Source organism: Eutrema salsugineum, unplaced genomic scaffold (assembly GCF_000478725.1).
Source record: "Eutrema salsugineum unplaced genomic scaffold, Eutsalg1_0 scaffold_10, whole genome shotgun sequence".
In the NCBI taxonomy this organism is placed as follows: domain Eukaryota; kingdom Viridiplantae; phylum Streptophyta; class Magnoliopsida; order Brassicales; family Brassicaceae; genus Eutrema; species Eutrema salsugineum.
The window spans coordinates 4966107-4990599 of record NW_006256908.1 but is presented as its reverse complement, the minus strand read 5'-3'; the positions used below and the strand labels follow the sequence as shown (position 1 = coordinate 4990599).

At 35.3% G+C, this 24493-nt stretch overlaps 5 protein-coding genes across 5 annotated transcripts; 1 reads left to right on the top strand and 4 right to left on the bottom strand.

Moving 5' to 3' along the window:
* The first annotated feature begins 636 nt into the window (after positions 1-636).
* Positions 637-1266, top strand: LOC18027781 (major pollen allergen Ole e 10). Its single transcript, XM_006409972.2, has one exon. The coding sequence runs from the start codon at positions 907-909 to the stop codon at positions 1264-1266; it is 360 nt and encodes a 119-aa protein (XP_006410035.1). The 5' UTR covers positions 637-906.
* A 2754-nt stretch (positions 1267-4020) lies between these two features.
* LOC18027780 (UDP-glycosyltransferase 71D1) lies at positions 4021-5076 on the bottom strand. Its single transcript, XM_024160913.1, is given in 7 exon segments — positions 4021-4369; positions 4371-4518; positions 4521-4746; positions 4749-4803; positions 4805-4836; positions 4838-5017; positions 5020-5076. Coding segments are annotated over 7 exon segments (990 nt in total). The 5' UTR covers positions 5065-5076; the 3' UTR covers positions 4021-4065.
* Positions 4021-6416, bottom strand: LOC18027779 (pleckstrin homology domain-containing protein 1). The gene is made up of 2 exons (XM_006409970.2): positions 5244-6416; positions 4021-5113 (listed from the first exon to the last, which is right to left on the bottom strand). The coding sequence occupies exon 1, from the start codon at positions 6279-6281 to the stop codon at positions 5844-5846; it is 438 nt and encodes a 145-aa protein (XP_006410033.1). The 5' UTR covers positions 6282-6416; the 3' UTR covers positions 4021-5113; positions 5244-5843.
* Positions 6417-6565: 149 nt separating this feature from the next.
* On the bottom strand, positions 6566-9693 carry LOC18027778 (anthranilate synthase alpha subunit 2, chloroplastic). The gene is made up of 11 exons (XM_006409969.2): positions 9386-9693; positions 9125-9318; positions 8849-9038; positions 8606-8757; positions 8346-8461; positions 8014-8260; positions 7862-7918; positions 7623-7775; positions 7449-7529; positions 7224-7310; positions 6566-7152 (listed from the first exon to the last, which is right to left on the bottom strand). Exons 1-11 carry the CDS (start codon positions 9627-9629, stop codon positions 6790-6792), a joined length of 1884 nt encoding a protein of 627 aa, XP_006410032.1. The 5' UTR covers positions 9630-9693; the 3' UTR covers positions 6566-6789.
* Positions 9694-13010: 3317 nt separating this feature from the next.
* On the bottom strand, positions 13011-16635 carry LOC18027777 (cell division control protein 6 homolog). The gene is made up of 16 exons (XM_006409968.2): positions 16352-16635; positions 16083-16185; positions 15765-15985; positions 15603-15677; positions 15409-15518; positions 15220-15326; positions 15057-15116; positions 14866-14939; positions 14525-14575; positions 14375-14424; positions 14156-14237; positions 13971-14060; positions 13707-13769; positions 13501-13596; positions 13276-13365; positions 13011-13167 (listed from the first exon to the last, which is right to left on the bottom strand). The coding sequence occupies exons 1-16, from the start codon at positions 16571-16573 to the stop codon at positions 13135-13137; spliced, it is 1527 nt and encodes a 508-aa protein (XP_006410031.1). The 5' UTR covers positions 16574-16635; the 3' UTR covers positions 13011-13134.
* Between the last annotated feature and the right edge of the window lie 7858 nt (positions 16636-24493).

Here is a 24493-nt window from a genome sequence, read left to right as displayed (position 1 = left end):
TGTCGGCCAAATTTGACTAATATTTTTTAAAAGGCGAGTGGGCCTGACCTTACTTTTGTTGGGCCTACCCGTCAATTTTTGGAAACTTCGATACTATTTATCGAAGTTCTACCCACAAACCAAAAATAAAAAGTTAACAGCAATATCGCAAGATTCACCTTTTTTGGCAGGATTTACATTAATAGTAATACAAAATATAAAATGCAAATATATATTATTTTAAAAAAAATAAGTATATTTATACATCAATTTATGACGATATGCTAAGGTGTTAACCATAGAAAAAAAAAACTCCCTTAAAATTTTCTATAATTTATAGGTTTTGTTTAAGAAAAAAAAACGAATAACTAACAGATATGGCATTCAATAAATACACATACTGATTTTTTTTAATCAAAATTAGTTTGGTTTCTCCGTTATGAAGAAGGACGTATATTTGTTCACCTCTAGAATTTCTTTTTGTTATTTTTCTAATTATATAGATGTTTTTTCCTGAATATTACAAATATTTGACGATCTAGTGATAAATTTTTTTTATAATTAAACATACGATTTCAATTATTTTATTCAACTATCTTCGATTTTCTTCTAAATATACTTCATTTTGTTCAAAAGGACGTTTACGGATTTTCTGAATATTCATCAAAAGGGTTTCTCCAAAGAAATAAGTACATAGTTTATACTAAGAAAAGAGCATATACCTTAACTTCCTAAATTAGAATGATACGAATAATTAATTTAGGAAACACAAAATCATCTAAATTAAATGGGAATGATTTCCCAACAGGAACCGCCTATGCTTTTGGAAATATAACATATACAATTAGTTGGTTTAGTCCATATATATATAAAGACATGCATACTATAATACTCGCATAGATCTCTAAAACATAACTCTTTGCATAAATGGCAAAAATGTCGCCTTTGTTGACGCTCTTCGTCGTCCTCCTATCTTCCATGATGATCCACCACCTTCCCGTGGCAAGCTCAACAAAATGGTGTGTAGCATCTCCTACGGCCAAGGAAAAGCAGCTTCAAGACAATATCACTTTTGCGTGTAGCCAAATGGGAGTTGATTGTAGACCGATCCTACCTGATGGAGCCTGTTATAATCCCAACACTCTGCTAAGCCATGCGTCTTATGTGATGAACGCTTATTACCAAAGCCATGACCGCACCGACCAGGCTTGCACATTCTTTTTCCCAAACAGCGGCACGTTCACTACTACAAACCCTAGCTATGGTGCTTGTGTCTATCCATCTTAATTAGATAATATTTTAATTGGTTTTTGATATGTAATCCACTTAATACGTGCGTAATAGACTAATAGGATGAATCAGCAGCTCCAATGTTTTTGATTCTGTTTTTTTTTTTTTTTTTTACCAATTATACCATAATAAGAAAATCACGATATTTGTTTGAATTCAGTGAATTATATCGTTGGTATCTTTTAGTTAGGCCATAAAGTGATTTACAATGCCTAACTCAAGATCGGTTTAACATCGTTCGGTATCTTGTCCTCCTCAAACCACTTGACCAGTTCTTGTTGTAACTTGTAAGCATTAAAACCTTTCCTGGCAAAGCAAGCCCGATGGGTCAATTAATATTTCATCAATGTGTAACTCGATTCATCAATTATCATTTTGAGACGACCTATCCCATCTAACTTTTGGAAACGTCGATACTCAGATACAATAGAGTTGATAAGGAGACACTACAAGAAAACACTCTATTTACAACGACTATATTCGGTGTAAAATCGTTGTAAACAGGGTTTACCATCGATTTTACGACGAATTTGTAATCGTTAATCGATCGTCGCTAATGCGAAATTGTTATAAGTTAGCGACGAATAAAAAACGTCGCTAATTTACAACGATTTTACGACGATTATGTTTTTTTATTAAAAAAAATAAAATCATCGTAAAATCGTCGCATTCGATAATTATTTATTATTTTTTATTTAAAATAATAATTAGCGGTGGTGGCTGGTGGTCTCCGGTGGTGGATGGTGGTCGCCAGTGGTGACCGGTGGTCGCCGGTGGTGACCGTAGTCGCCGGTGGTGACCGGTGGTCGCCGGTGGTGACCGTAGTCGCCGGTGGTGACCGGTGGTCGCCGGTGGTGGTGGCCGGTGGTGGCCGGTGGTGGCCGGTGTTGGCTGGTGGTCGCTGGTGGTGGCCGATGGTGATCCGTGGTGGCCGATGGTGTAGCCGGTAGTTACTCTGATGTTAGTGATATACTGATTGTTTATAGTTATGAATATGTATATATATATTATAACAAATTTTCCAAAACTACCGATGTGGGACTTTGTATCTTTTATAAATCGTTGTAAAATCGTTGTAAAATCGAAAATTTGGTTTTAAAAAAAGAAAAGTAAATTAGAAAAAAGAAATCAAATTGTCGTAAAATCGTCGTAAGTTGCAACGATGATTTGATTTTTTTTTTTTATAAAAATGATAAATTAGAAAAAAACCAAATCGTTGTAAAAACGTCGTAAATTGTGACGATTTTACGATGATTTGATTTTTTTAATTATTATTTTCTAAAATCAAAACATCATCGTAAAAACGTCGTAAATTGCGATGATTTTACCATGATTTTATTTGCAACGAATTAACGACGATTTAGCACACAATCGTTGTTAATTCGTCGTTAATTTACGACGACAATAATTCGTCGTAAAAAATCGATGCTAATTCTGTCTTTTCTTGTAGTGAGAAGCTAATCCATGAACCATATTTTTGGTTTACATTGTTTGTTGATTCTGTTTTAGTTCAGGCTAACACATATTTCTCATCATGTGAAGTTCTAAACCAAGTTGTGGTTGATAAATTAATAACAATGTTTAAACATTAATGAAAGGAACAAAGTTCAAATTAAATGTAAAGAAATCCAAAAGACTGTAGCATAAACAAGGTTATAGCTCACAGACAAGAAAATACTAAGTCTTGATGAATTTCCTGTATGAATTTTTCTTAGTAGTCAAATGGTAAGATCCATCATTCAAAATAGTTTTATGTGCCCAACTTTTCAAGTCACAGTTGGCACACCAAACAAAAGACTCTCTATAGTCAAACTTTAGCGTTTGTTTACACTTTAGTGTAGAGTGACTAAAGCTTATCTAATAAAATAATTTATTGGGATTAATATTCTAATATAAGGTTATTTTTTGAATATTGTCTTAAATATATATCAAAGTTTTATAATCTTATCATAAAAGCACTTTTTAATTCAGATTAACGATTTATATTTTTTAGTGTGCGCAATTAGTTCATTCTAGTGTTTTTTACAAACAAATATGTATATATAAGGAGTATTAGTTGTATAAGTTGAAACTGCCGAACAGATTTGAAAAAACATAGCGTATTTAGAATTTAAATTATATATATTGTCTACAATTTTAAATTATGGGACATTGTATTAAGAAAGTATACCATTTGAATTCTAATAGAATTGAATTTCATAACAAATAAAAAAGTAACTAAAAACATAGAAAAAGCATAAAATTAGTTTCATAACATCTATGAAATAATCGGTCAAAATGTATAATATTAGACTTTAATTAGTCTATTCAAAATTTTAACTATATAACAATGAATTTCAAACTCCTCTAATGAATAGATTGTAAATACATGCAAGAACCAATAACAATAGATTATTATAAAAATAAAATAAAAATCAATCATAAAATAACAATGGATTGTTGATAAATTTAAACTTTATTGAAAACCATGACTGAAAAATAACTCATAGTGTTATGTATATGTGTGATGAAGTCAGATGTTTTAAAATTTTGATTATATAGTACTATATCAAATACACAATAATAATGAATCAATGCATTATTGATAGAAAAAATATTTTAACTTAGAATTTTTTTTTTTTGTTTTAAAAGAAGTTATTTCTTAGTCAACCCAAAAAAAGTTATGTATCATGAAATTTTTTTTCTTATTTATCGGACTCGTTAGATGAAAATCTTATGTATTTGAAGTTCAACAAACATCATTTAATTGTGTGCAATGCAAGAAAGCATACTACCGTTATCATATATTACAAGAGGTTAAACATGAATATTAAAAATATAAGGAGTGTCACTTGACCCGTATATCATTAAGCATGGATCTGCTCTGCAGAGGAATCTGTACTAACATAGCTCAAGTCCAAGAGCTACTTCCTTCAGCAGAGGACCTCTTAACCTGCCCATACTCCCAAAGCAGAGGAACACAACCCATGCCTCTGGCTGATCATCAAGCCATTTCATATACTCGTCACCATGGGCTAAGTCCTGATCTGGATGAGGCTGGGCCTTTAAGTCAAATATGGGTCCAACAGCATAAACAGAAGGGTAATTCTGTTCATTAAGAATGATTCACAGAGGTAGGCTCGATATCAAAGGAGCTATTCACAAGGATTCCATTGGCCTTGGTAAACAAGATTGCTAGTTTAACATAAGCATCATAACTGTCTTCGAAAAACAGAGCTGATGGGAGAACTTTGACAGGGACAGGGTTACAAAGCCAGGAATTGACACCATTTCTTCAGACTTTCTTACAAAAACCGAGATATCTCTACTATGTCGATCTGCTAGATACTGCATCATAGCTAGGAACCCGGAGTTTGTACTCAAGAACACATAAAAAGAAAGACTTACATCTTTTGCAACGTCAATTATGGGGAGACAGAAAAAATCAGCAACTATTCCCTTGACCGTAACTCCATCATCCAGTGCAGGAGATAATAAGAGATACCCATAATTATATTTCTCACTAGAGGGATATTTCTCTCAATAACATCGTACATAGGCTTCCACAGACTGAGTAGTACCAAGTGTATGGTTTCTCTTCTAACTCAGGGACATCAATGAATCTAACAAAGGGCTGAGACGAGGCAATTGAATTAACATATGTATCCAGATGAGACTGACCTTGCAGGTTCATCAAGAGGATGGTGATATGGATCCTAACATCCTGGTCAATGAGACGCCTAGCAAATTCAAGAAACTGAACAAGATGCGACCAACAGTTGGTGTTGGGATGAAGATGAGCTCTGTGTTTCTCATCTCTAACAACAGACAGCTTTTCTTCTTCCCTCCTCAGGCTCTTAGCAATCTACATGTAGAAGAAGAGAATTAGGTGCCTTCATCTTGACTTTTGTCACACGTGATGACTACTGATTCGTTTTACTCCTACCTAAATGTTGAGTTGGCCCTTGGCAGTTTCAAGAGAAAAGATGACTTACAGAGCAAAAATAATGGCCGACATTATAGAGTGGGATCCACAACCCAAAGAAAGCTACTTTATTGCATCTCTGTCTCTCTCTTTCTTCATTCTGATCAACTAATCACACTTGATACAACAAGTCTTCAACACCAGTAAATCACATGTTGACTCTCCGTTTCTCAAATTTCGGATTCTTGTTCTTGTTCGTGGATGATGCGCTTTGGTAGATCAACCGTCGCAGAGACCAAATCCTCCTTCAGAAACCCTACACAGACCTCTACTTTTTGAGTCGACAAAAACAAAAACACATAAACCACAAGAGTTGTTGAATAGATCAAAAGTGAAGCAAATAGATCGAACTTTATACAGACAAAATTGTTCCGAAGGTAAGATAAGAGGAACTCACTGAATCGAATAAGATAAAGATCATCAAGGAGAAATCATAACAAAGAGACATTCGAATATTCGATCTAGAACTTGAGGCATACATACATCAACTTCAAGGTACAATAAGTAAGCAGAGACACAAAGAGTGTTACATTTCAGGCGAGAGTGAGACAAAATCAAACATTGCATAGAAGAGAAAAAAAAAACCATAAGAGAGATTGAGAGGCCAAAATCACCGCCTGTGATCATAATCGAGGACTTCAGAATCAGTCACAGACCTCGAGTGCTGCACAATCGACCTTCCAATAGAGTTGATCCACTCTTCCTTCTCCTTCTCGTTATCGGCGATGAAGAACATGGTGTAGTTACCGCTCGACAGCTCAAACGCGAACGGCTTGTTTACGACGTCCTCAGCTCCTTTGACGGTGAGACAATCACCGACGGAGATCACACCACGCGGCGTAGATCCACGTGTTCCTGCGGCGGCTTGATCCTTGAACCAGAGAAGCTTCCCTCGCTTGAGCACGAACCAGCGCCGGCGCCAGGTCTTTATGTAATCGCCTTGCTTCGTGAGCCACCCGGATCGTTCTGGGTTGGACCAGAACTCGATTCCTTCGTAATCCTCCCGGTTCGGATCCTGACCCGTCGCGATTCGCCATAGATTCTCCATCCTCCTCCGTCTCTCCTAAAATCTCACACGGCTCAAGTCTCAACTGCCTTATCGCGCGATTCCTTTATCGCTGCTTTTTAATTCCTCTCTCTCTCTCTCACATTGATTCGGTATCCACCCAATTTCGATTAAAACGCAGCGTTTTAGTCGCTATTTCAATGAAGTCGGTCGTTGCTCGCGCTGGCTCTCTGCGTATTATCGGGCCCACGCAATAAGTGTTATAGTAAGCAGTTTTTTTTTTACTTTCATCTCGTGACGGTAAATTTTTTTTCTTGTACAGAGACTTTTACCAAACAATAATAACGGTTTAATCAACCGCTTCTTGAATTTTAGACAGGCTTTGGTTCGTGTTTATGGTGCTTTAGCAACTTTTGGACAGAAAAGACCACAAACTTCGGACACTAGTCCTAAATTCTACTAGCACAAAAAAAAAAAATCTCACAAATCAAACAGCTATCTGAGTGAGTTAATACTGAAATTCAAAAGTGAAAAACAAGAGTGCCTATGCTCAGACATTGTTGACGCGAGGTGTGGAAGTAGTGACCTCAGGTGTTTCAAGAAAAGAAGACTCAGCAAGATCAATGGCTCTGGCTAAAGCCGCTGCTTTGTTCTCACACTCCTTCTGTTCATCGTCAGGGTTACTGTCTGCAACAACTCCAGCTCCGGCCTGAATATGAGCGATCCACTCTCGACGTCTCTGAGGATGCTTGTAAGAGTACAGAGTGTCGTAACGGGTATTTGTTGGAAAGACCATTGTTCTGAGAGCTAAGGCGATGTCCATGTCTCCGTTAAACGAGATGCCTCCAAAGCCACCACTATAAGGACCACGTCTCGTTACTTCCAGTTCATCTATCAGCTCCATGGCTTTTACCTGTATCAAAATGATTTTTTTGAGTATGGTGAATGTGTAATGAGTTTGTGGTTTTTGTGTGAGAGAGAAACCTTTGGGGCTCCGCTCACGGTTCCAACGGGAAGTGCAGCTCTAAGAGCGTCCCAGCTTGTTAGATCATCGAGTAATTCGCCTTTTACCTGTGAAGAAGGAGATGTGTTGTTGAGACAAACAGAAATGGGCATCTATTTGAAACGTTCAATATTGAATTGTGACATACTATATACTACTGAGTGAAAAAGAACTTGTTTGCCTGTAAAATTGAAATAGGGGCATACCGTGGAGCTTATGTGCATGACATGTGAATACCGTTCTATATTCATGAGCTTCTCAACCTCCACAGAGCCGGGCTTTGAAACCTGAGTTCACAAGAAAATCCAACAAGTTTTCCAAAAGAAGAGGGTAAGAGACTGAAAATGAAATAAGAGTAAAGCAGTGTTAAGGTAATGAACCTTGCCAACATCGTTCCTTCCTAAATCAACAAGCATAACATGCTCTGCGCACTGTTTCTCATCGCTTAAGAGCTCTTTTTCCAACATTAGATCTTCTTTGGGTGTCTTTCCTCTTCTGACAGTTCCAGCAAGAGGGCGATTGGTAATTTTCCTCTGTAGATTAAGCAATTCATTTAGAAGGTGGGGTTTACAATATTTAAGGGAACCAAGGATTAGAGAAGAGAGTAGGTAACAGGTACATTTTTCGAACGTAACAATATTTCTGGACTTGAAGCAACTAATATGCATCCTCTAGCCTGTAAATAAGACACACATAAAGGAGGAAAACCACAGTTTTAGTGACATTGGTTTCCAGAAAATGTTTTAGGAAACAAGGACCGAAGGAGTAAACCTGTAAATAGGCCATGTACGGGCTTGGATTTACAATCCTAAGAGCTCTATATATCTCAAATGGATCCGCAAATGTCCGCCTTTCAAATCTCTGACTAAGAACTATCTGAAAGATATCCCCAGCCAAGATATGTTCTTTGGCTTCCAACACTGCCTCCTTGTATGCCTCTCTCGTCATAGTTGATTTCTCCAATTTAGGACCGAATAGCTCAGTGCGTAGCTTTATGAAACCAGTAGGCATCTTAGGGCTGAAATCAAACGAAACATGTAAGCTCGAACATATAAATAAACGACAAAGTTCTAATCCAAATATTAGGAGAACGATCTACTCACGGTTTTTGGTCTTGAATTCTAGAGGTTAGAGATTCCAACCGATTCATTCCATCACTAAAATTATCCTCAACAGAACGATCTCTATCTATCCGCACCCAATGGATCACATATGCTTTCTGTGTTCAACAGGAATAATTACTCTACCAAGGATTGAATCACAATCAAGACAAACTATTTCCATCTGTGTCTGTACAAAAACTCTTCTATCAATACTCCATAGAAAGATGCAATGTACTTATATACTAGGAACAACAGTATACCTTCTCGACATGATCAAACACGATCACATCATCGTAAAGCCCCAAATGAACATCAGGAAGACTCCTATCATCCTCTGGAGCATTTGAAAAAGGAAGCTTCTTCTTCTCAACATAACGCACAGTGTCATAAGAGAAGTATCCGACCCAACCACCTTGGTTAACAAAGGAGAAACCTTTAATCAGATTATCAATCAACCACCCGAGGAGGAATCAGATTAGCTTTCATAGATTTTCTTCTCTTACCGCAAAAAGCTTCAGGCAATTCATCAATACGTTGTGGTTTCCATTCCTCCATGATTTTCTGAGGAACCATCATCGGATCTTCCACTTCCTCTTCTGTCCTGAGACCAGCTCCATGGTCCATCACAGTGACCACATTTCCCTTCGCCACGATCTCTATTGTTGGTTGAGCTCCAACTACACTATACCTCCCCTAAAATATTGATATTTCAAAATTGAATTTAGAACACAAAAAACTCAAACAAGAGGCAGAAATGGAAAAAATGGAGGAGGCTTTACGATATTGGAAGCTTGAAGACCAGGCTCCACTGACTCGAACAAGAAGCTAGGAGCATCTCTATCGTCTTCTTTCACCAAACATCGGTACGCAAGTATCGGAGTCAAATGATCCGAGAATACGCATCGGTATACAGGAACTAAGTTTCCCTTCTCCGCCGCTTCCTTAAATTTTATCAATTGGTCTCCTAATAAATCTGCCCGGAGAAGTTAAAGTTCGATTACGAAAGGAATTGCTAAAGAGGGGAATAGTTTTTAGTGCACCTAAAGATGGAGTAGGTGAAGAAGAGCATTTGATAGGACGAAGACGCGAGACTGGGAGGAGATTTGATCGGGAGATAGATGCTCCACCGTCAAAGTGAAGAGAAGTAGCCGGCGGGGAAGCGAGCGACGACGGAAACCGGAGCGAAGGAAATGATGGTGGCGGCGGCGGCCGATGGTGCGTAACGGCTACGGCCTCAGCGACGGAGAAATCAGATTTGACGGAGAAGTTTGAAACGGCAGACATCAGAGTGATCGTGTTGATTCAGCTCTTTCTTTCGCTAACAGTTTAAAGAGGACTGAGTGTAGAAGAAGACATTCAAAGCCTTCAAGGTGATTCCGAAATCAGACGCAATTAGAATAATATTCTTTTGAGAGAATTACTACACTAACCTTTATAAGTATCTATATTATTTGTTTGGCACACTTTTAGTTTTTTTACAAAACTAATCTAGCATACCTAAAACACTCTTTTTATCTTTGTTAAAAAAACCTAATTACGAAAATACCATTATTTTTTTAATGCCACGTAAGCAGATTATAGCGCTGAAAATTTGACGGTAGACTTATCAAATTTTGGTCAACGCAAAAATTTTGTCGGTAGAGTTATTAGGTCAATGGTAGATTTATTCGAGAGTTGGTAGAGTTTACAAATGTTGGTAGACTTATCTTGGTAGAATTTTGACGATGAGAGGTAGATTTATTATGTTTCGGTAGATTTGTTGTTATGAATGGTAGACTTGTCAAAAGTGTTGGTAGACTTGTTAAAGAAAGCGTTGACTTTCTCGCATAGTTGACTTTCTCGGTAGATTTATTGACAATGAAGTAGATTTATTTTCTGAGTTGGTAGACTTATGTCCTTTGGCAGTAGATTTATGTGTCAATACGTGATGATAGATATATCTGTTTTATGGGAGAGTTATATCTTGTTGGTAGATTTTTCGCTTTTGTGGTAGAGATATTTGTTATGTGGTAGATTTAAATTCAAGTAAAATTCATTCCAGTGAGTGGTAGATTATTTGTTACATGAGGTAGACTTACAGAATGTTGGTAGATTTATTTGTTTTGTGGTAGATATGTTTGTTTTATGGTAGATTTAAATTCAAGTAAAATTTATTCCGGTGAGTAGTAGATTATTTGTTACATGAGGTAACTTACAGAATATTGGTAGATATGTTTGTTTGTTTGGTAGAGTTTATGTAATCTGGTAGAGTTATCGTATGTATGGTAGACTTCTTAAAATAATCATGTGGTAGATTAATTAAGTTTGGTATTTACAAAGATAACCTCGATCTGGTAGACATATGAAGTGCTTATGGTAGACTTGTATATATGGTAGAGTTATTTTTCATGCTTGAGGTAGACTTAGTTGTTAATGTTTGGCAAACATTTGACTTTATGGATTGAAATTACTTTTTTGTCCTAAAAGTATTGTCCTATCTACGAAAAAACCAGAGGTGTGGTAGACTTGTTTTGAAGTGTCGTATGTTAAACAAGTTTCGTACTATGGTAGACTTGTTCCATGGTTATATTTGAGTTGGTTTTGTTACCATTAACGTTTTCTTTGCATGAGTTTGCTAAGATTATGTCGGTTAACTGTGATTCGATCACAGATGATTATTGGTATTTACGATATTGATGCCATAATCAATGGTCAAAAATTTCTAACATGAATATTTTTTCTATGATATATATTTTCTCTAAGATAACTTTGCTTTTCAACTTTGAACATATATGTCATATCTGTAATAACCATCTCTTAACTTATGATTTTTTTATTTTTATTTTTGAATATTTGTTACATTTAACTCTATTTACATAAACTCTTACAACATCACAATGTCAAATGATTTTAGTCATGTGTTTTGATTAAAATTTTATTCAGTTATGATATACATCATAGTAAAAGTAAAGAAATAAATTAAATTGAATAATAACATTACTAGCAAATATGGTAAAAATGTGAAAATGTCTGGGTCAATGTTTTACGACAAATATAATTTGAAAACAACAATATTATCATTTAAAATCTAATTATCATTTTTACAAATTCAAAATACAGATATACCATCAATTTAATAATAAATCTACCATTATTTCAAAATAAATCTACTAAATGCAAATCTACAATTCATAGTAAAACATGTCGGATCGATGCTAGATATCCCATCAAAGATTTGTTCACCATGGCAAAGCCCATAATCTGTCAGAAAAAAATAAACAAATACTGTCATTCGTATATAAAATTCAAATATATACGACTGATAAATCTACCATAAATAACTAATAAATCTACCAAACACAAATCATTTTTCAAATAAGTTACCATTAAATGACTAATAAATCTACCAACCACATCGTTTTACAAATAAGTCTATCATTAGATGACTAATAAATCTACCAAATGACATCGTTTTTACTCTAAAATAATTTTACCATCAAATGACTAATAAATCTACCAAACCATATTTCGTTTTCTAAATATCTACCATCAAATAACTAATAATCTACCAAACTACATATCGTTTTTCAAAAAAATCTACCATCACATATTATGAACTTTACAACAAAAAAATACAATAAATCTACCAAACTACTTATCGTTTTCCAAATATATCTACCAAACTTACCTGAAACAAAAAAAATTAGGGTTGCGGGTTTTACAGAAAAAAACTTACGCCGCCGTCAACCTCCGGGACACCACCATTTCTTCGAAACAACATCTGTCCAGTGCGGTTGTGCGCGATGCGGCGAGAACGCCGCTTCAGAGTCGTGCCAATATTTCCGAGATCTCTAACACCAACAGTAAAACTCCTCCTCCGCCAAACAGAAAGTAGAAGACGAAGGGAAAGAGGAAGACGAAGAAGAAAGATGAAAAAATAAGAAAAATGAGGATATATGAGAAAAAAAACAAACCTGAACAAGTTTCTGAACGGCGATTGAGGCAAGATCTGTGTGAATCTGTGAAACAAAAAGAAAGCTGTGAAGAGAAAGCTGCGAAAATAGGGAGGCTGCCATGTTATGAAGAAGAGCAGCTCCATGGGAGAAAAAAAAAACGGCGCAGGAGAAAGAGAGAGAGAAGAAGATGAATTAGGGTTTTTTTTTTAGTTTTTGGTTTTGTTTTTTTTTTGTTTTGCTTTTTTCGTTTTAAAAAAATGTTTTTTTTTCATCAAAAAAAATTTCAATTTTTTAAAAAGTTTTTTTCAAAATTAAAGTTTTTTCGAAAAAAAAAATTATAAAAAAAAAATCATAATGGCATTTTCGTAATAATATTCAACATCTGGATAAAATGGACTTAAACCAACTTTATAAGGTTAGTCTAATAAGCCCTTCAATATGTTAAGTTAAGTTTGTTATTTCATTAACCTTAAAAGTTAGTCTGAGGAAGTTTCACTATTCTTTTTTATCTTCTGTTTTAATTATTTTCCATTAATAACCCACGAATAATTTTCCCTTAAAGTACAATAATAATAAATGACATGTGCAAGAGATAGTGAGGGATTTATTGGATTAATTGGATTAATGGTTTGAAAATTAATCAACTTGTAAGAAAATGTGTTTGCCTCGACCATTTAGTCAAAGATTCTGGGATTTTCGTTTTCAAAATAAGAATTTTACTTATGCTCTTATTAGTAAAATGTAATGAAGGATACATATAAATTACAGAAGAAAACAATGTATGTGAGTACTGAGTTTTTTACTCTTTTGTATTCTGTAAAAGAATGAAGAAAACCATCGCTGTAATAACTTCATCACAGAAGACAGTTGCGGAAGAACCGAATTTCCTGTTTGTGCAATGATAAAAGGAAGGTGTTACAATTAAGAAACTGCATTTTGGGGAAAAAAAATTTGTAAATAGTTTGGGAGTAAACAACGAGTGTATATGTATATACCTTAAGAGCAAATGTGATGTCTGCTTCATCTACTCTCAGGCTCACTCTCTTTAGCTTATCGTCTCGAGCGTGACTGAGTTTTAAAATCCCCTGTGCCAATCAAAAATGACTTTTTTTATCAAATGGATCTTTCAAGATTCCATTACGCATTTTGATTATATAAAACTAACACAATATTAGAGCTATATCTCCAAGAAGATGAATATTCTTTATAGGAGAGAGTACCTGGTCGTTTAGCACTGTACACATGTTAATGAACTCTGTAATTCCAGCTGGAGTTATCGTTGAGGATTTACAGATTTCTATGTATAGCTTATTTAACTGCATCAAAGTATGAAAACAGAGATGAATATATTGTGTACAATGTCTTTAGTTATAACTTTATGAGGCTGTATTTGTTTGTGTATTGTTCATTCAATGAAGATTTTTACCTCTGCAATGGTTCTGTCCTTTTTGCTTCCTCTAAAGGCCTTTGCCGCAGAACAAACTATGATCTGCAAGTTTTCAACAGCAGCATGTGATTACAGCCCACTACATAAGTCATTAGAATCAAATAAACTCCAACATAACTAAAAATTCTGGGATTACATTGGAAAACAAAACTAATCTTTTGTCAGGATCTATGTAAAACATACTGTAAACCTATACGAGTGATTATTGTAATTTACATAAGTCTATATGTTGATGTAACTTACTTGCTGGTGTTGAGGAAGGGACTGAATTGTGTCGACTACTGGAGATTTAAACGTCTTGGCCAATGCAGCTACCATATGATCCATTTTGACCTGTAGAGTTATCGATGAGAACAATTATGGGATAAGACCACGGGTTCTATGGATCCTTGATAGTAAGTGAACTGAGTAAATAAAAAAGTACTAACCATTTGATTCTCTGGAATTGGAATTTGTGGTTCTTGATCTGTTGATCCTCTAACTTCTATTTCTAAGATTTCTAAGGCGCTCCTGTAAATCAAATCATATGTTAATAAACTGGAATTGTCACTTTTAGAGTAATGATTTCAAGAGTAATGAACTATCTTATTCATCTAATGCTATACAAAAATAAACTCCAGAGACAAATCTTTCACAAGAGAATTCACCTGCAAACACATAGAGCTTTTCTCATGTCTCCTGATGCAGCTGATACTTTCTGGCACAACGGAAAAATACTGACATCAATACAGAATCTCAAAAAGAAAAGAAGGTTCACTAGACTGGGAGATAACAAATAAACATAAATCTATTCTTACTCTGGCACAAAGCTCCAAGGCTTTTGATTGAAATGCAACAAATGGAAGTGCCTGTTGGAGCAGAATGTTGAACATAAGAAATTACGACCAAGATAGAACATAAATTGAGTTGGGAATACAGATATCAACCCTACAGTTACAAGGTTCTCAAATTGGCCAAATTTTGTTGGCATGGTTGTAAATCTATAGTACATTTTTTTTCTTGATAGTTCTTTGACTACCATTGGCGATATATTTTCCTGATATACTTATATCACATTTCACTAGATGTATTAATCACTTCATCAGGCATTTCTCTGTCTGCAATATCATCCTATGTCACGAATTAGAGATAAACTTACCAAAAGCCTCTCTTGCAGTATCCTAAGGATCTGCTCCATAGAATAGGCACGGAAAGTGACAACCAAAGGTTTGCCTGCATCATTTGAAAAATTAAGTTAGAGTAAACTCTAACTTTTGTTCTTCATCAAAGTTAAGGGAAATATGGTGAACAGAATTTTCCAACTGTACACCATGATGGAGTTAGTCTTACAATTAAGAGACTTCAATTTTGGAAGGAAACGATCTGCGAGGTCTATTGCATTTGCTACACCTGGAGGACAAACACGACAAATAAATTTACAATTTTGTATGACCAGAGGAAACGGGTACATAAATGAACATTAAACTGTTAACGTGATCGCAAAAGACAGTACCTATAAGTATACACCTTGAAAATGGCAAAGTTGTGAGCATAAAAAGCTCATGAAGTACACCTCGATCTCTTGTGATCAAGTAATCCATCTCGTCCGCAATTATTAGCCTGCAAATGAAGTTTTAGTGAGAAACAACATTTAAATCTTAGGATGTCATCAAATCACAGCAAAAATAAAAGAAGAACCTACATCATCTTTGAGCTGGAAGATTTTTGCTTTTGAGAAAACAAAATCTGAAGTTGTTGTAGAGGTGAAGAGGAGCCATTAGCTTTCTTCCCGGTCTCAATTTCACCAAGTATCTAAAAACAAAATAACTCAATCAACAACCGTATTGAAAATGAGACCAAGAACTTCGAGGTATTCAGATTGCATAAGGTCTTTACCTTGGAGAAAATGTCTGTTGTTTTGGTCAGTGAAGTGCAATTAACAGACACTGTTTCCGGGCAAGGCAAGCCTTCCTGAAAGAATTCATGAAGAAATATCAGTCTTTTCATTGATAGACTCACACAAATCACAAGTTCTCAAATAGACATAAGATTCATCACCTGCTTTGCCCAGTCTTCAGCTTGTTGTCTCACTTTCTCCATCGATAGTGACTTCCCAGTTCCAGGGCAGCCACATATGTACAAACTCCCAGCCTTCTTCTCTTCCATACAACCTTTTACAAACTCTAGAACCCGTTTTTGCTCATTCTCACGGCATACAACAGTCGATGGCGCCTTAGACACATGCAATGCCTCCTTCACAGCTTTCATTTGGTCATCATCTGCGCATTACAAAACTCTATCAATTATACATCAACTAATATCAAAGAGCATTAGAATCTATTGAGCCACTGAAGGATCAGGAGGATTATCTTGTACCTCTAGGATTCCACTTTGACTTAACATCTAAACAATCGAATTGGTTTTTCACGGCTGATATCACTGGACTTTCCAATTTTTCATTAGAATCTTCCTTAACCTCCTGCAATCGGATAATCAGTAACATATCTAAATTTCCAAAAACCGATCTAACAATTGAATAGATGATGATGATAGATGCCAAAAACCCAATAAGAACAACAATCTAATCGATCCCCAGACAATTAAACAACTCCTAGAAGATACGAAAAAGGAGCTCATCAGTTTACCTCCTTAAGCGTCCTGGGGCTTGAAACAGCACAACGACGAGGAGATTTCCATTTCATCGGCGTAGATACCACCGTCGCTGCAATCTCCGCGGCGGAATCCGATCTCAACTTGCGTTTCCGAGGAGTGTTGACTTCGGCGGATCTAATGCCTCCGATGTTCTCCGATCTAGCGGCCACGATATGCTTGCGAGGGGACGAACTGGGTCCAGCGATGGTAGGCATTGTAGGTTAGCAGAAGGAAAGGGGAAAATGGCGGGAGATCGGGGACGAGATTGAGATCCAATGGAATCGAAGTGAAGAATCAATCTCATGGTCGATACTGGTTTTTAAGAGATATCGAGAGAGGAAATGGTAGAAAAAAATAATAATGAAAAAAAGAAAAGAAAAGAAAAAACAAAGAGGGAAAATGGAAGTAGCGGGAAAACGTTATACACAGAGTTTTTCGCTGCCCGCTTTTTATTCGGATGCCGTTTTGAACAATCAGCTTCGCGGCAAAATTATTAGGCTGTGTCACGTTTGGAACAATTTAAGGCCTAATCTAAGCCCTTTAACGGCCCATATATATAATGTATAGTTCAGTTGAACGATCATCTTTTTATTTCTTTTGTTATTTACTACCAGTTTACTTACATACATTTACACCATCGATTCTCTTTGGCAATCGCGAAAGAACAAAAAATATTGAGAAAATTGATAATACTATTTACGTGAGGGAAAAACGGTAATTTAGTGTCTCAAACTAAAACCAAATCCAAATGTGACTAACAGGGTCGATTTGGCCAAACCCATTAAAACATTTGTTTTAGTTCCTAAATTTTTTAGTCTAATTTAGTTTACAAAAATTTTAAAAATATTTTTTTTATAAAACCAATTATACGCCCCCATTTCTGTTTTTGTTTCAAGTCCCTAAAATCTCAGATCCGGCCCTAATAACCAAACTTGTAAATATTAAGAGGTTGAGGTATGTTATGAATGGTATCATAATTTAGGTATGTAATTTGGTTTTGAGTCATGAGGCTAGTGTTTTTTCTCGTTTTCTTTGTGATTTTACATGTTCCAAATTGATAATAGTACATTTACATATATTTGGTTGGTTTGATTTTAGTTATTTGGATTTCCGATAATTAGAAATTTGAAAATATATCATACCAGGAATAAATTTTTTTTTCGGTTCATCGAATTCACAACTTTTTTGTTAATTCAGTTGTTATACATAAAATTTGGTTTTCAGATAATTTAGTATACAATTATTTATATTCCCAATACTGATGAATATCAGTTTGTTATATTCGTTATAATTTGTTTTTCCTATAGATTATAGACATGAAAACGTTTTGAAACTATATTTATAAACAGTATCATAGTTCATGCACTATATACAGTTTTACCATTTACGTGCAAACCGGACTCCTCCAAGACGTTTTAAAGAGTGAGGGGCTCAGATGCCATAAGGGAGAAAAAAAAAATCTCGCCTGCCATAACATAATCTAATGCCATAAATCATTGTGTATTGACGTTTTTAGCCTTAATGAACTGATTATAAAATTAAATAAAATCGTTTATTTTTAAAAATAAAAATAAAAGCTGCAAATAAGCTTCTTCTTCCCCGAGCTAGGTTTCCGTACACATCCGCCGCAGAGAACTTGATTCGAACCACCGTCGTTTGCTGGCGCCGGCTCATTTTTTGTTGTTTAACTACTCTTTCTTATCCTGCCATTTGTGTGAGAAGACTTCGAAAAGGTATGGTGGTGTGTATTTTGGGGATTTATAAATTAGGGTTTTTTTTGTTTGTTTGGTGGTCGTTTAACTATGTACATTGCCTAAGTTTGTTGTTTATTGGTTAAGTTCTCTTCGAGTCGATGTTAATTTGTCAATTTTTAGTGTTGAATCTGTTTGGTAGATGTGAAACGAGGATGTGAAACCCAAAGATTTTAGCCAAGAAAGTTTGGGAATTTAGATAACTGGTACAAAAGGTATAAGTAAAAGATACGGGACAAGTAGTACAAATGGTAGAACTGATAATTATGGGACAACTAGTACAAGTCTCTGTTAAGACTGATAATGTGGGACAACTAGTACAAATGTTATAGTGAGAAATTCGGGACAACTAGTATAAAAGGTATAACTGTGAAACGTAATTGGTAATATTATTTTTTATTTGCTGCGTATACCAGGATATAATGAGCATTGGCCACACCAACATAAATTTTGAGTATGGAGGATATTATTCACGGAACAAACGACCAACAGGTGTAACCCAGGAGTTTAGTCCAGGAACAAACGACCAACAGGTGTAACCCACGAAGAACTGGACAACTGTGTTTTTTTCATCTAATCATGTTTTAGGACATCTAGACAGCTATGTACGTATGTTGTCATTTTCATTTGTTTCATATGTTTAGATATCGGGACAACTGGACAACTATTACAACTATGTTGTATTTGTGAAGTACAATTGACGTTTCATATGTTTGAAATTGGGACAACTGGACAACTAGTACAATTATGTTGTATTTGTGAGGTACAATTGACGAATCATATGTTTGAAATTGGAAAAATTGGACAACTAGTACAACTATGTTGTATTTGTGAGGTACAATTGACGAATCATATGTTTGAAATTGGGACAACTAGACAACTAGTACAACTATGTTGTATTTGTGATGTACAATTGACGAATCATATGTTTGAAATTGGGATAACTGGACAACTAGTACAACTATGTTGTATTTGTGATGTACAATTGACGAATCATATGTTTGAAATTGGGACAACTAGTACAACTATGTTGTATTTGTGATGTACAAGTGACGAACCATTTGTTTGAAATTGGGACAACTGGACAACTAGTACAACTATGTTGGATTTGTGATGTACAATTGACGTTTCATATGTATGAAATTGGGGTTTAGTACAAACCCTAGACAACAATGAAAGATATCTAAAATGAGGTTTTAAGGAAGCTTCAGAAAATGGGATAACAAATTATAAGTTTAGAGTCATAATATTGGTTTGACACTAAACACTCCTTATAAAACAAGAGAGTCTTCACTAATACTCATCACATGATGATGGATAAATGCAAATGTTTGGATTTAATCAAAACGGATTAATCAGGACTTTTTAATTGTGGTATGAAACTTCAAACAAATATAAACAACTACAATATGTGGTATATGGTCATGGGTCAACTGGAAATATTTGAAAAAGCTTAAAGTACAACTCTTACAAATATTGGACAACAATACAAGTACGTTCAACTATATGATAACCCTTATCATATTATATTTGCACGTGAAGCACATGTGTTTACTATGGCGGCAGAATAATTAAATAGTTTTTAAAATCTCTTTTCTTTAAATTGTTCTTCCTCATATTCTACTGAGAACTTCCTCCTTTTTTTAGGGTTTCAGCCGCAGAGCAATTTCGCAAGATTAAGATAATGTCGAAGAAGAAATCTTCCTAAAAAAGACTGCCTTTCCGCCGAAGGATTACGGATGACCACCAGGTGGGGGCCCGAAGTTAATGGAGTCCGCACCATTCTTCCATGTCCCAGACAGATGGGAATTCCCAAGGTTTGCCACCACGGAATTGCTCCAATTGGCTGTTTAACCGACCATTCAGCGTTAGATAGGGGACGTAGGTACTTTGGTTGTTTTTATGGTTGCCATAGTTGAAGAGATTGAAATGGTAAAAGAAACTCAAGAGGATATGAAGTCTTTGTTTGATGTCATTATCTCGAGAATTGAAGCTCTTGAGGCTGTTGTGACCAAGAAGAGTTGCTCGAAGGAAGTTTGAAGCTCAAGATCGTTTGTTGAACCTTGTCCTACATCGTTGTCTTTGTTTCTTGAACCTTGTTGTCCTTTATTGTCCTACATCGTTTAACTATGTTGTCCTTTATTGAACTACATTGTTATCCTTTACTGAACTACTTTGTTGAACCTTGTTGTCCTTTATTGTACTAATTTGTTGAACCTTGTTGTCCTTTATTGTCCTACATCGTTTAACTTTGTTGTCCTGTATTGAACTACTTTGTTGAACCTTGTGGTCCTTTATTGTCCTACACCGTTTAACCTTGTTGTTCTTTATTGTCCTAAATCCCAAAGAGTTGACCATTATTGTCCTAATATGTCCCAAATCCAAACAAATGTCCAAATTCGAATATCAAACATAAAATCCACAACATAAACTAAACATCCGCAAACAACATAACCTGCAACTTAAAAGAAAAACATAACATCCAGAAAACAAGATAAACTGCAACATCCGACACTTCTACTTCGATAACATCCAGTCTCCTGCTCTTGTTCTTCACCCTCCTGCTCTTGTTCTTCAGCCTCATCCTCTTTTTCATCAGCCTCCTGCTCTTGTTCTTCGGCCTCCTGCTCTTCTTCTTCAGCCTCATCATTTCCCTCCTCTTGTTCATCAGCCTCTTCATTTCTCGAATCTTGTTCATCACCCTCCTCCTTTCCTTCCTCTTCTTCATCACCCTCCTCCTTTCCCTCCTCTTCTTCTTCACCCTCCTTTCCCTCCTCTTCTTCTTCGCCCTCCTCCTTTCCATCGTCTGCTTCATCACCCTCAGCCTCCTCTTCTTCTTCCATGGGGTTTATCGTTTCGGTTTCATCTTCTGTGGGGATTTTTTGGGCTATGGTCTCCTCGATAGGATTCGGAGAGGTTTCCTTCTCCATTTCTGTTTCTGAACTACAAACATCTTCGCTTGTCTTTGTCGCGGCTTCGGTGGGAATAGGGTTTACAACGGCTTGAGGAATATTTCCTTTCTCTTTATCGGCGGCTTCAGGATTTACTTCAGATTCTCTCGCTGCGGCTTGAGAATGCGATTCCGTTTTAGGCAACGTTTTCCGACTTTCAGTTGACTCATACTCGACGCCTTTTTGTTTCACACGAGTCATGGAGAAGTCGTAACGAACCGAAGATGGAGAAATCGATTAAAACGGAAGTTGTAGATGGTGGAGTAGAAATAAAACGAACGCAATCGGTTAACTTCTATCAACACTCGCCGGATTTTACGCCGGAAAACTCTCTCAAATCTTTTTTCGAATTTCAATTAACTGTGTGGAGGTTTTTTTCCAGGAACTGATAAAATGGTAAAGTAAATTAGGGTAAATACAAAGAAATGCGGGTCGAATCCGATTTTAATTGGGTGAGTTTTCAAATGCCCAGATATTGTTGTAATTAACGAGACATTCATGTATAGGGTAGTAAACAACCACTTTTTTGCTATTTAAAAAAAAATAAAAAGGAATTGATTATACGAACGATGGCATTGGGGCTCTTTCTTCAGCGATTTATGGCATTTTAGCATTTGATTCGTTTTAAACTTGTAGTTTTAAACTTCTAATAAGATTTCACCCTCAATCTCGATATATCAGAATTATATAATCCAGAACTTTTGGATCAGAAGATAGAAATATCTAGGTGATCGATGTGTCAATGCACTTATATTTATTTATTCCCTCATGTATATCGTTCAATTATAAGCTATCGACATAAAAACGACGGGAAGATATTTTCTTGATCTATCTGGTTCATTAGATAGTTTATGAAAAAAATGGATATCCACATATAAATTGATGATATATTATATGATACGTAGCCAAAAAAAGCAACTAATGTATAGATACATAAGAGGAAAATGAAGGAAGTTTTCGATAAAATACTAGGTAGATAGAAGATAAGAGATGATAAGAGTCAGTGGTGGCCTTTGTAATATCTCTCTCCTTTTGGTTCTCAAATTGCCTATAGCATCTTATCAAGAGCCACTTCTCTAAGATTTTCCTAAGCATGTGTTTGGCTCTATATTGTTTCAATTACATAAAATTTATATTGTTGAGTTCATCTAAATTCATAAAATGTTGGATTTAGTTATATAAAAAAGTTTCCAACTCCGCAGGGTTTTTTTAATCGAAAAACATAGTGAAATATTTCTTTTTGTGAGTGATCTCGTCTCTTTGTTGGAATTCATATTTGAGAGATTTTGTACCATTTTCAAGAAAATCTGGAATTTATGAGCTAGTGACACTTAATTTGAGTGTATGTTGGGAGTGATTTTCGCCAACAAAAAGATCTCTGAAGAAACTGATAGACGACCAAACCTTCTAAACGACCAGTATGCAATTGATCTCAGCACTCTTACCCGCATGAAAATGCCCATAATATCTTCTTTTTGCCCACCGTCCATCATATCAATCTTCATAAACCAAACCCCTTAATATCACATGGTGTCTTCTACCATTTTTCTATTTGTTTCTATTTACCCTCCATACGTTTTCGGACATTTAGTGTTTGATTTTCTGATTTGTCTTAATACTCTGATAATACTTGTCGCTGCCCTTCATCACTTACATAATTCACAACCAACATATTTTCACCTTTTTGAATTGTATATTTCCCAACAGACAAAACAAATAACCTCATATGTATACCATCTCTCACTAGCTAGATATAAACTGTAAAGAACATATATTACTTAAATTGACGAGCCATGCTGAAAATACGAGAATATTTTAATAGAAATAAGTGGATCCCGCATGATTTAACCTACCGTCGATGGTCCACATCAACATTGTGATGGGCTGATGGTAAAAATAAAATAAATTATCATCACAACAGGGATTTATAAGATGTATGTAAACTTTTTGTTAATAAGATAAGGATGAGTATGATTTATTATGTGTCCTATAGCAAAAAAATGATTTGTTCTGTGTCAGTACGGAAAAAATCACACACACACACAACTGCTCTTAATATGTTCTTATTTTACATCTACCATTCTTCTTCCGGCGATTCCAATCATACATTAATTAAAGTTGGTAAAACTTACTCCATGTAACAAAAAAAAAATTAAATTCAGTTGTCTATATCGACTGTACTTAATAACTTCTCTAAAACGAATGTATAAGTTCCTTCGAACTATGTTTCAACAACACATTTCACATCCGATATTCCTATAGTCACGAGACGATATAACTATTATATTAAATCCCCATTTTTTTCCAACGAATTTTCTCGATGGTCCAAATAGAGACCATAATAAATAATTAAAGGTATAAAATCATGATGGGGCTAGATTCAACCGTAAGTGATTTAAATGAAATTGAATAAACTTAGGGAATGAATAAATATACAATCAATGATGTGTGAGAAGAGTCCAATGAAAGAACAATAAATATCAACCGTTAAGAAGATATGAGCAAATACCAAACGAGAGCCGTCAATTCTTCATCTTCTTCTAATGTCGCTGTCTCAACGACCTTAGCTTACGGCAAGTTGGCGCAGATCTTTCTCTCCTTCTCCACCGTCTATTTTTCACCCCTCTCATCATTTTGGTCCGCTCCAACAAGATATATATCACCGGTCATCACACTTGTGTTTTTTCTTGACATCGATTTTTCGGTTAGGTTTCGGTTTGCATAACTAGTTACATGTGGTCTACTGGATCGGAGATCGGAGTATCATATCTACAAATACTCCAAATAGAACTCAAATGATGCATGCATTCAATAAATTACCAAAATAGTTCATTTTCCTTCGATCGGACATGAACCCAAAATGAGCAATACATTTCATCCATCACTTATTTAGTTATTTGTTACAATCATTGTAAATCAAGAAATGACTTGCTTATACATATAATAGTCAGTCAGGTGTTTTTAGTTCTACAAGTTGTATTAGCTAGGCGATATTTTACAAATTGTGTTTCAAGATTAAAAGATGGCTAATAATATGCAGCATATATATGCAGTTCTCTAGCCAACAAAATTTATGGACTGCAGATCATAGACTTATTGGTAATAGAAAAAAAGTTGAACTGCATAGTCATATACATCAACAGTGTAATCATAATCTTGAAGATACAATTATTGTACGAGTATTGTGGTAACTTATTGTTGTCGCTACTTTGGTAACATATTCTGTGCCAACTTTTCTAATTTCCCAATTTACCTTGGTAACATAATTTTCTATATACGGTATGTCGTTCCTTGCAACATTAGAAAATGATTGATCTCACATTTCATGTATTGTGATAACAATAGAAAATATTGATCCCAACTTTCATGTATACTATTGTTTTTTTTTTTTGTGAAGAAAATCATGTATACTATTGTTATGATGTTTTTGGTA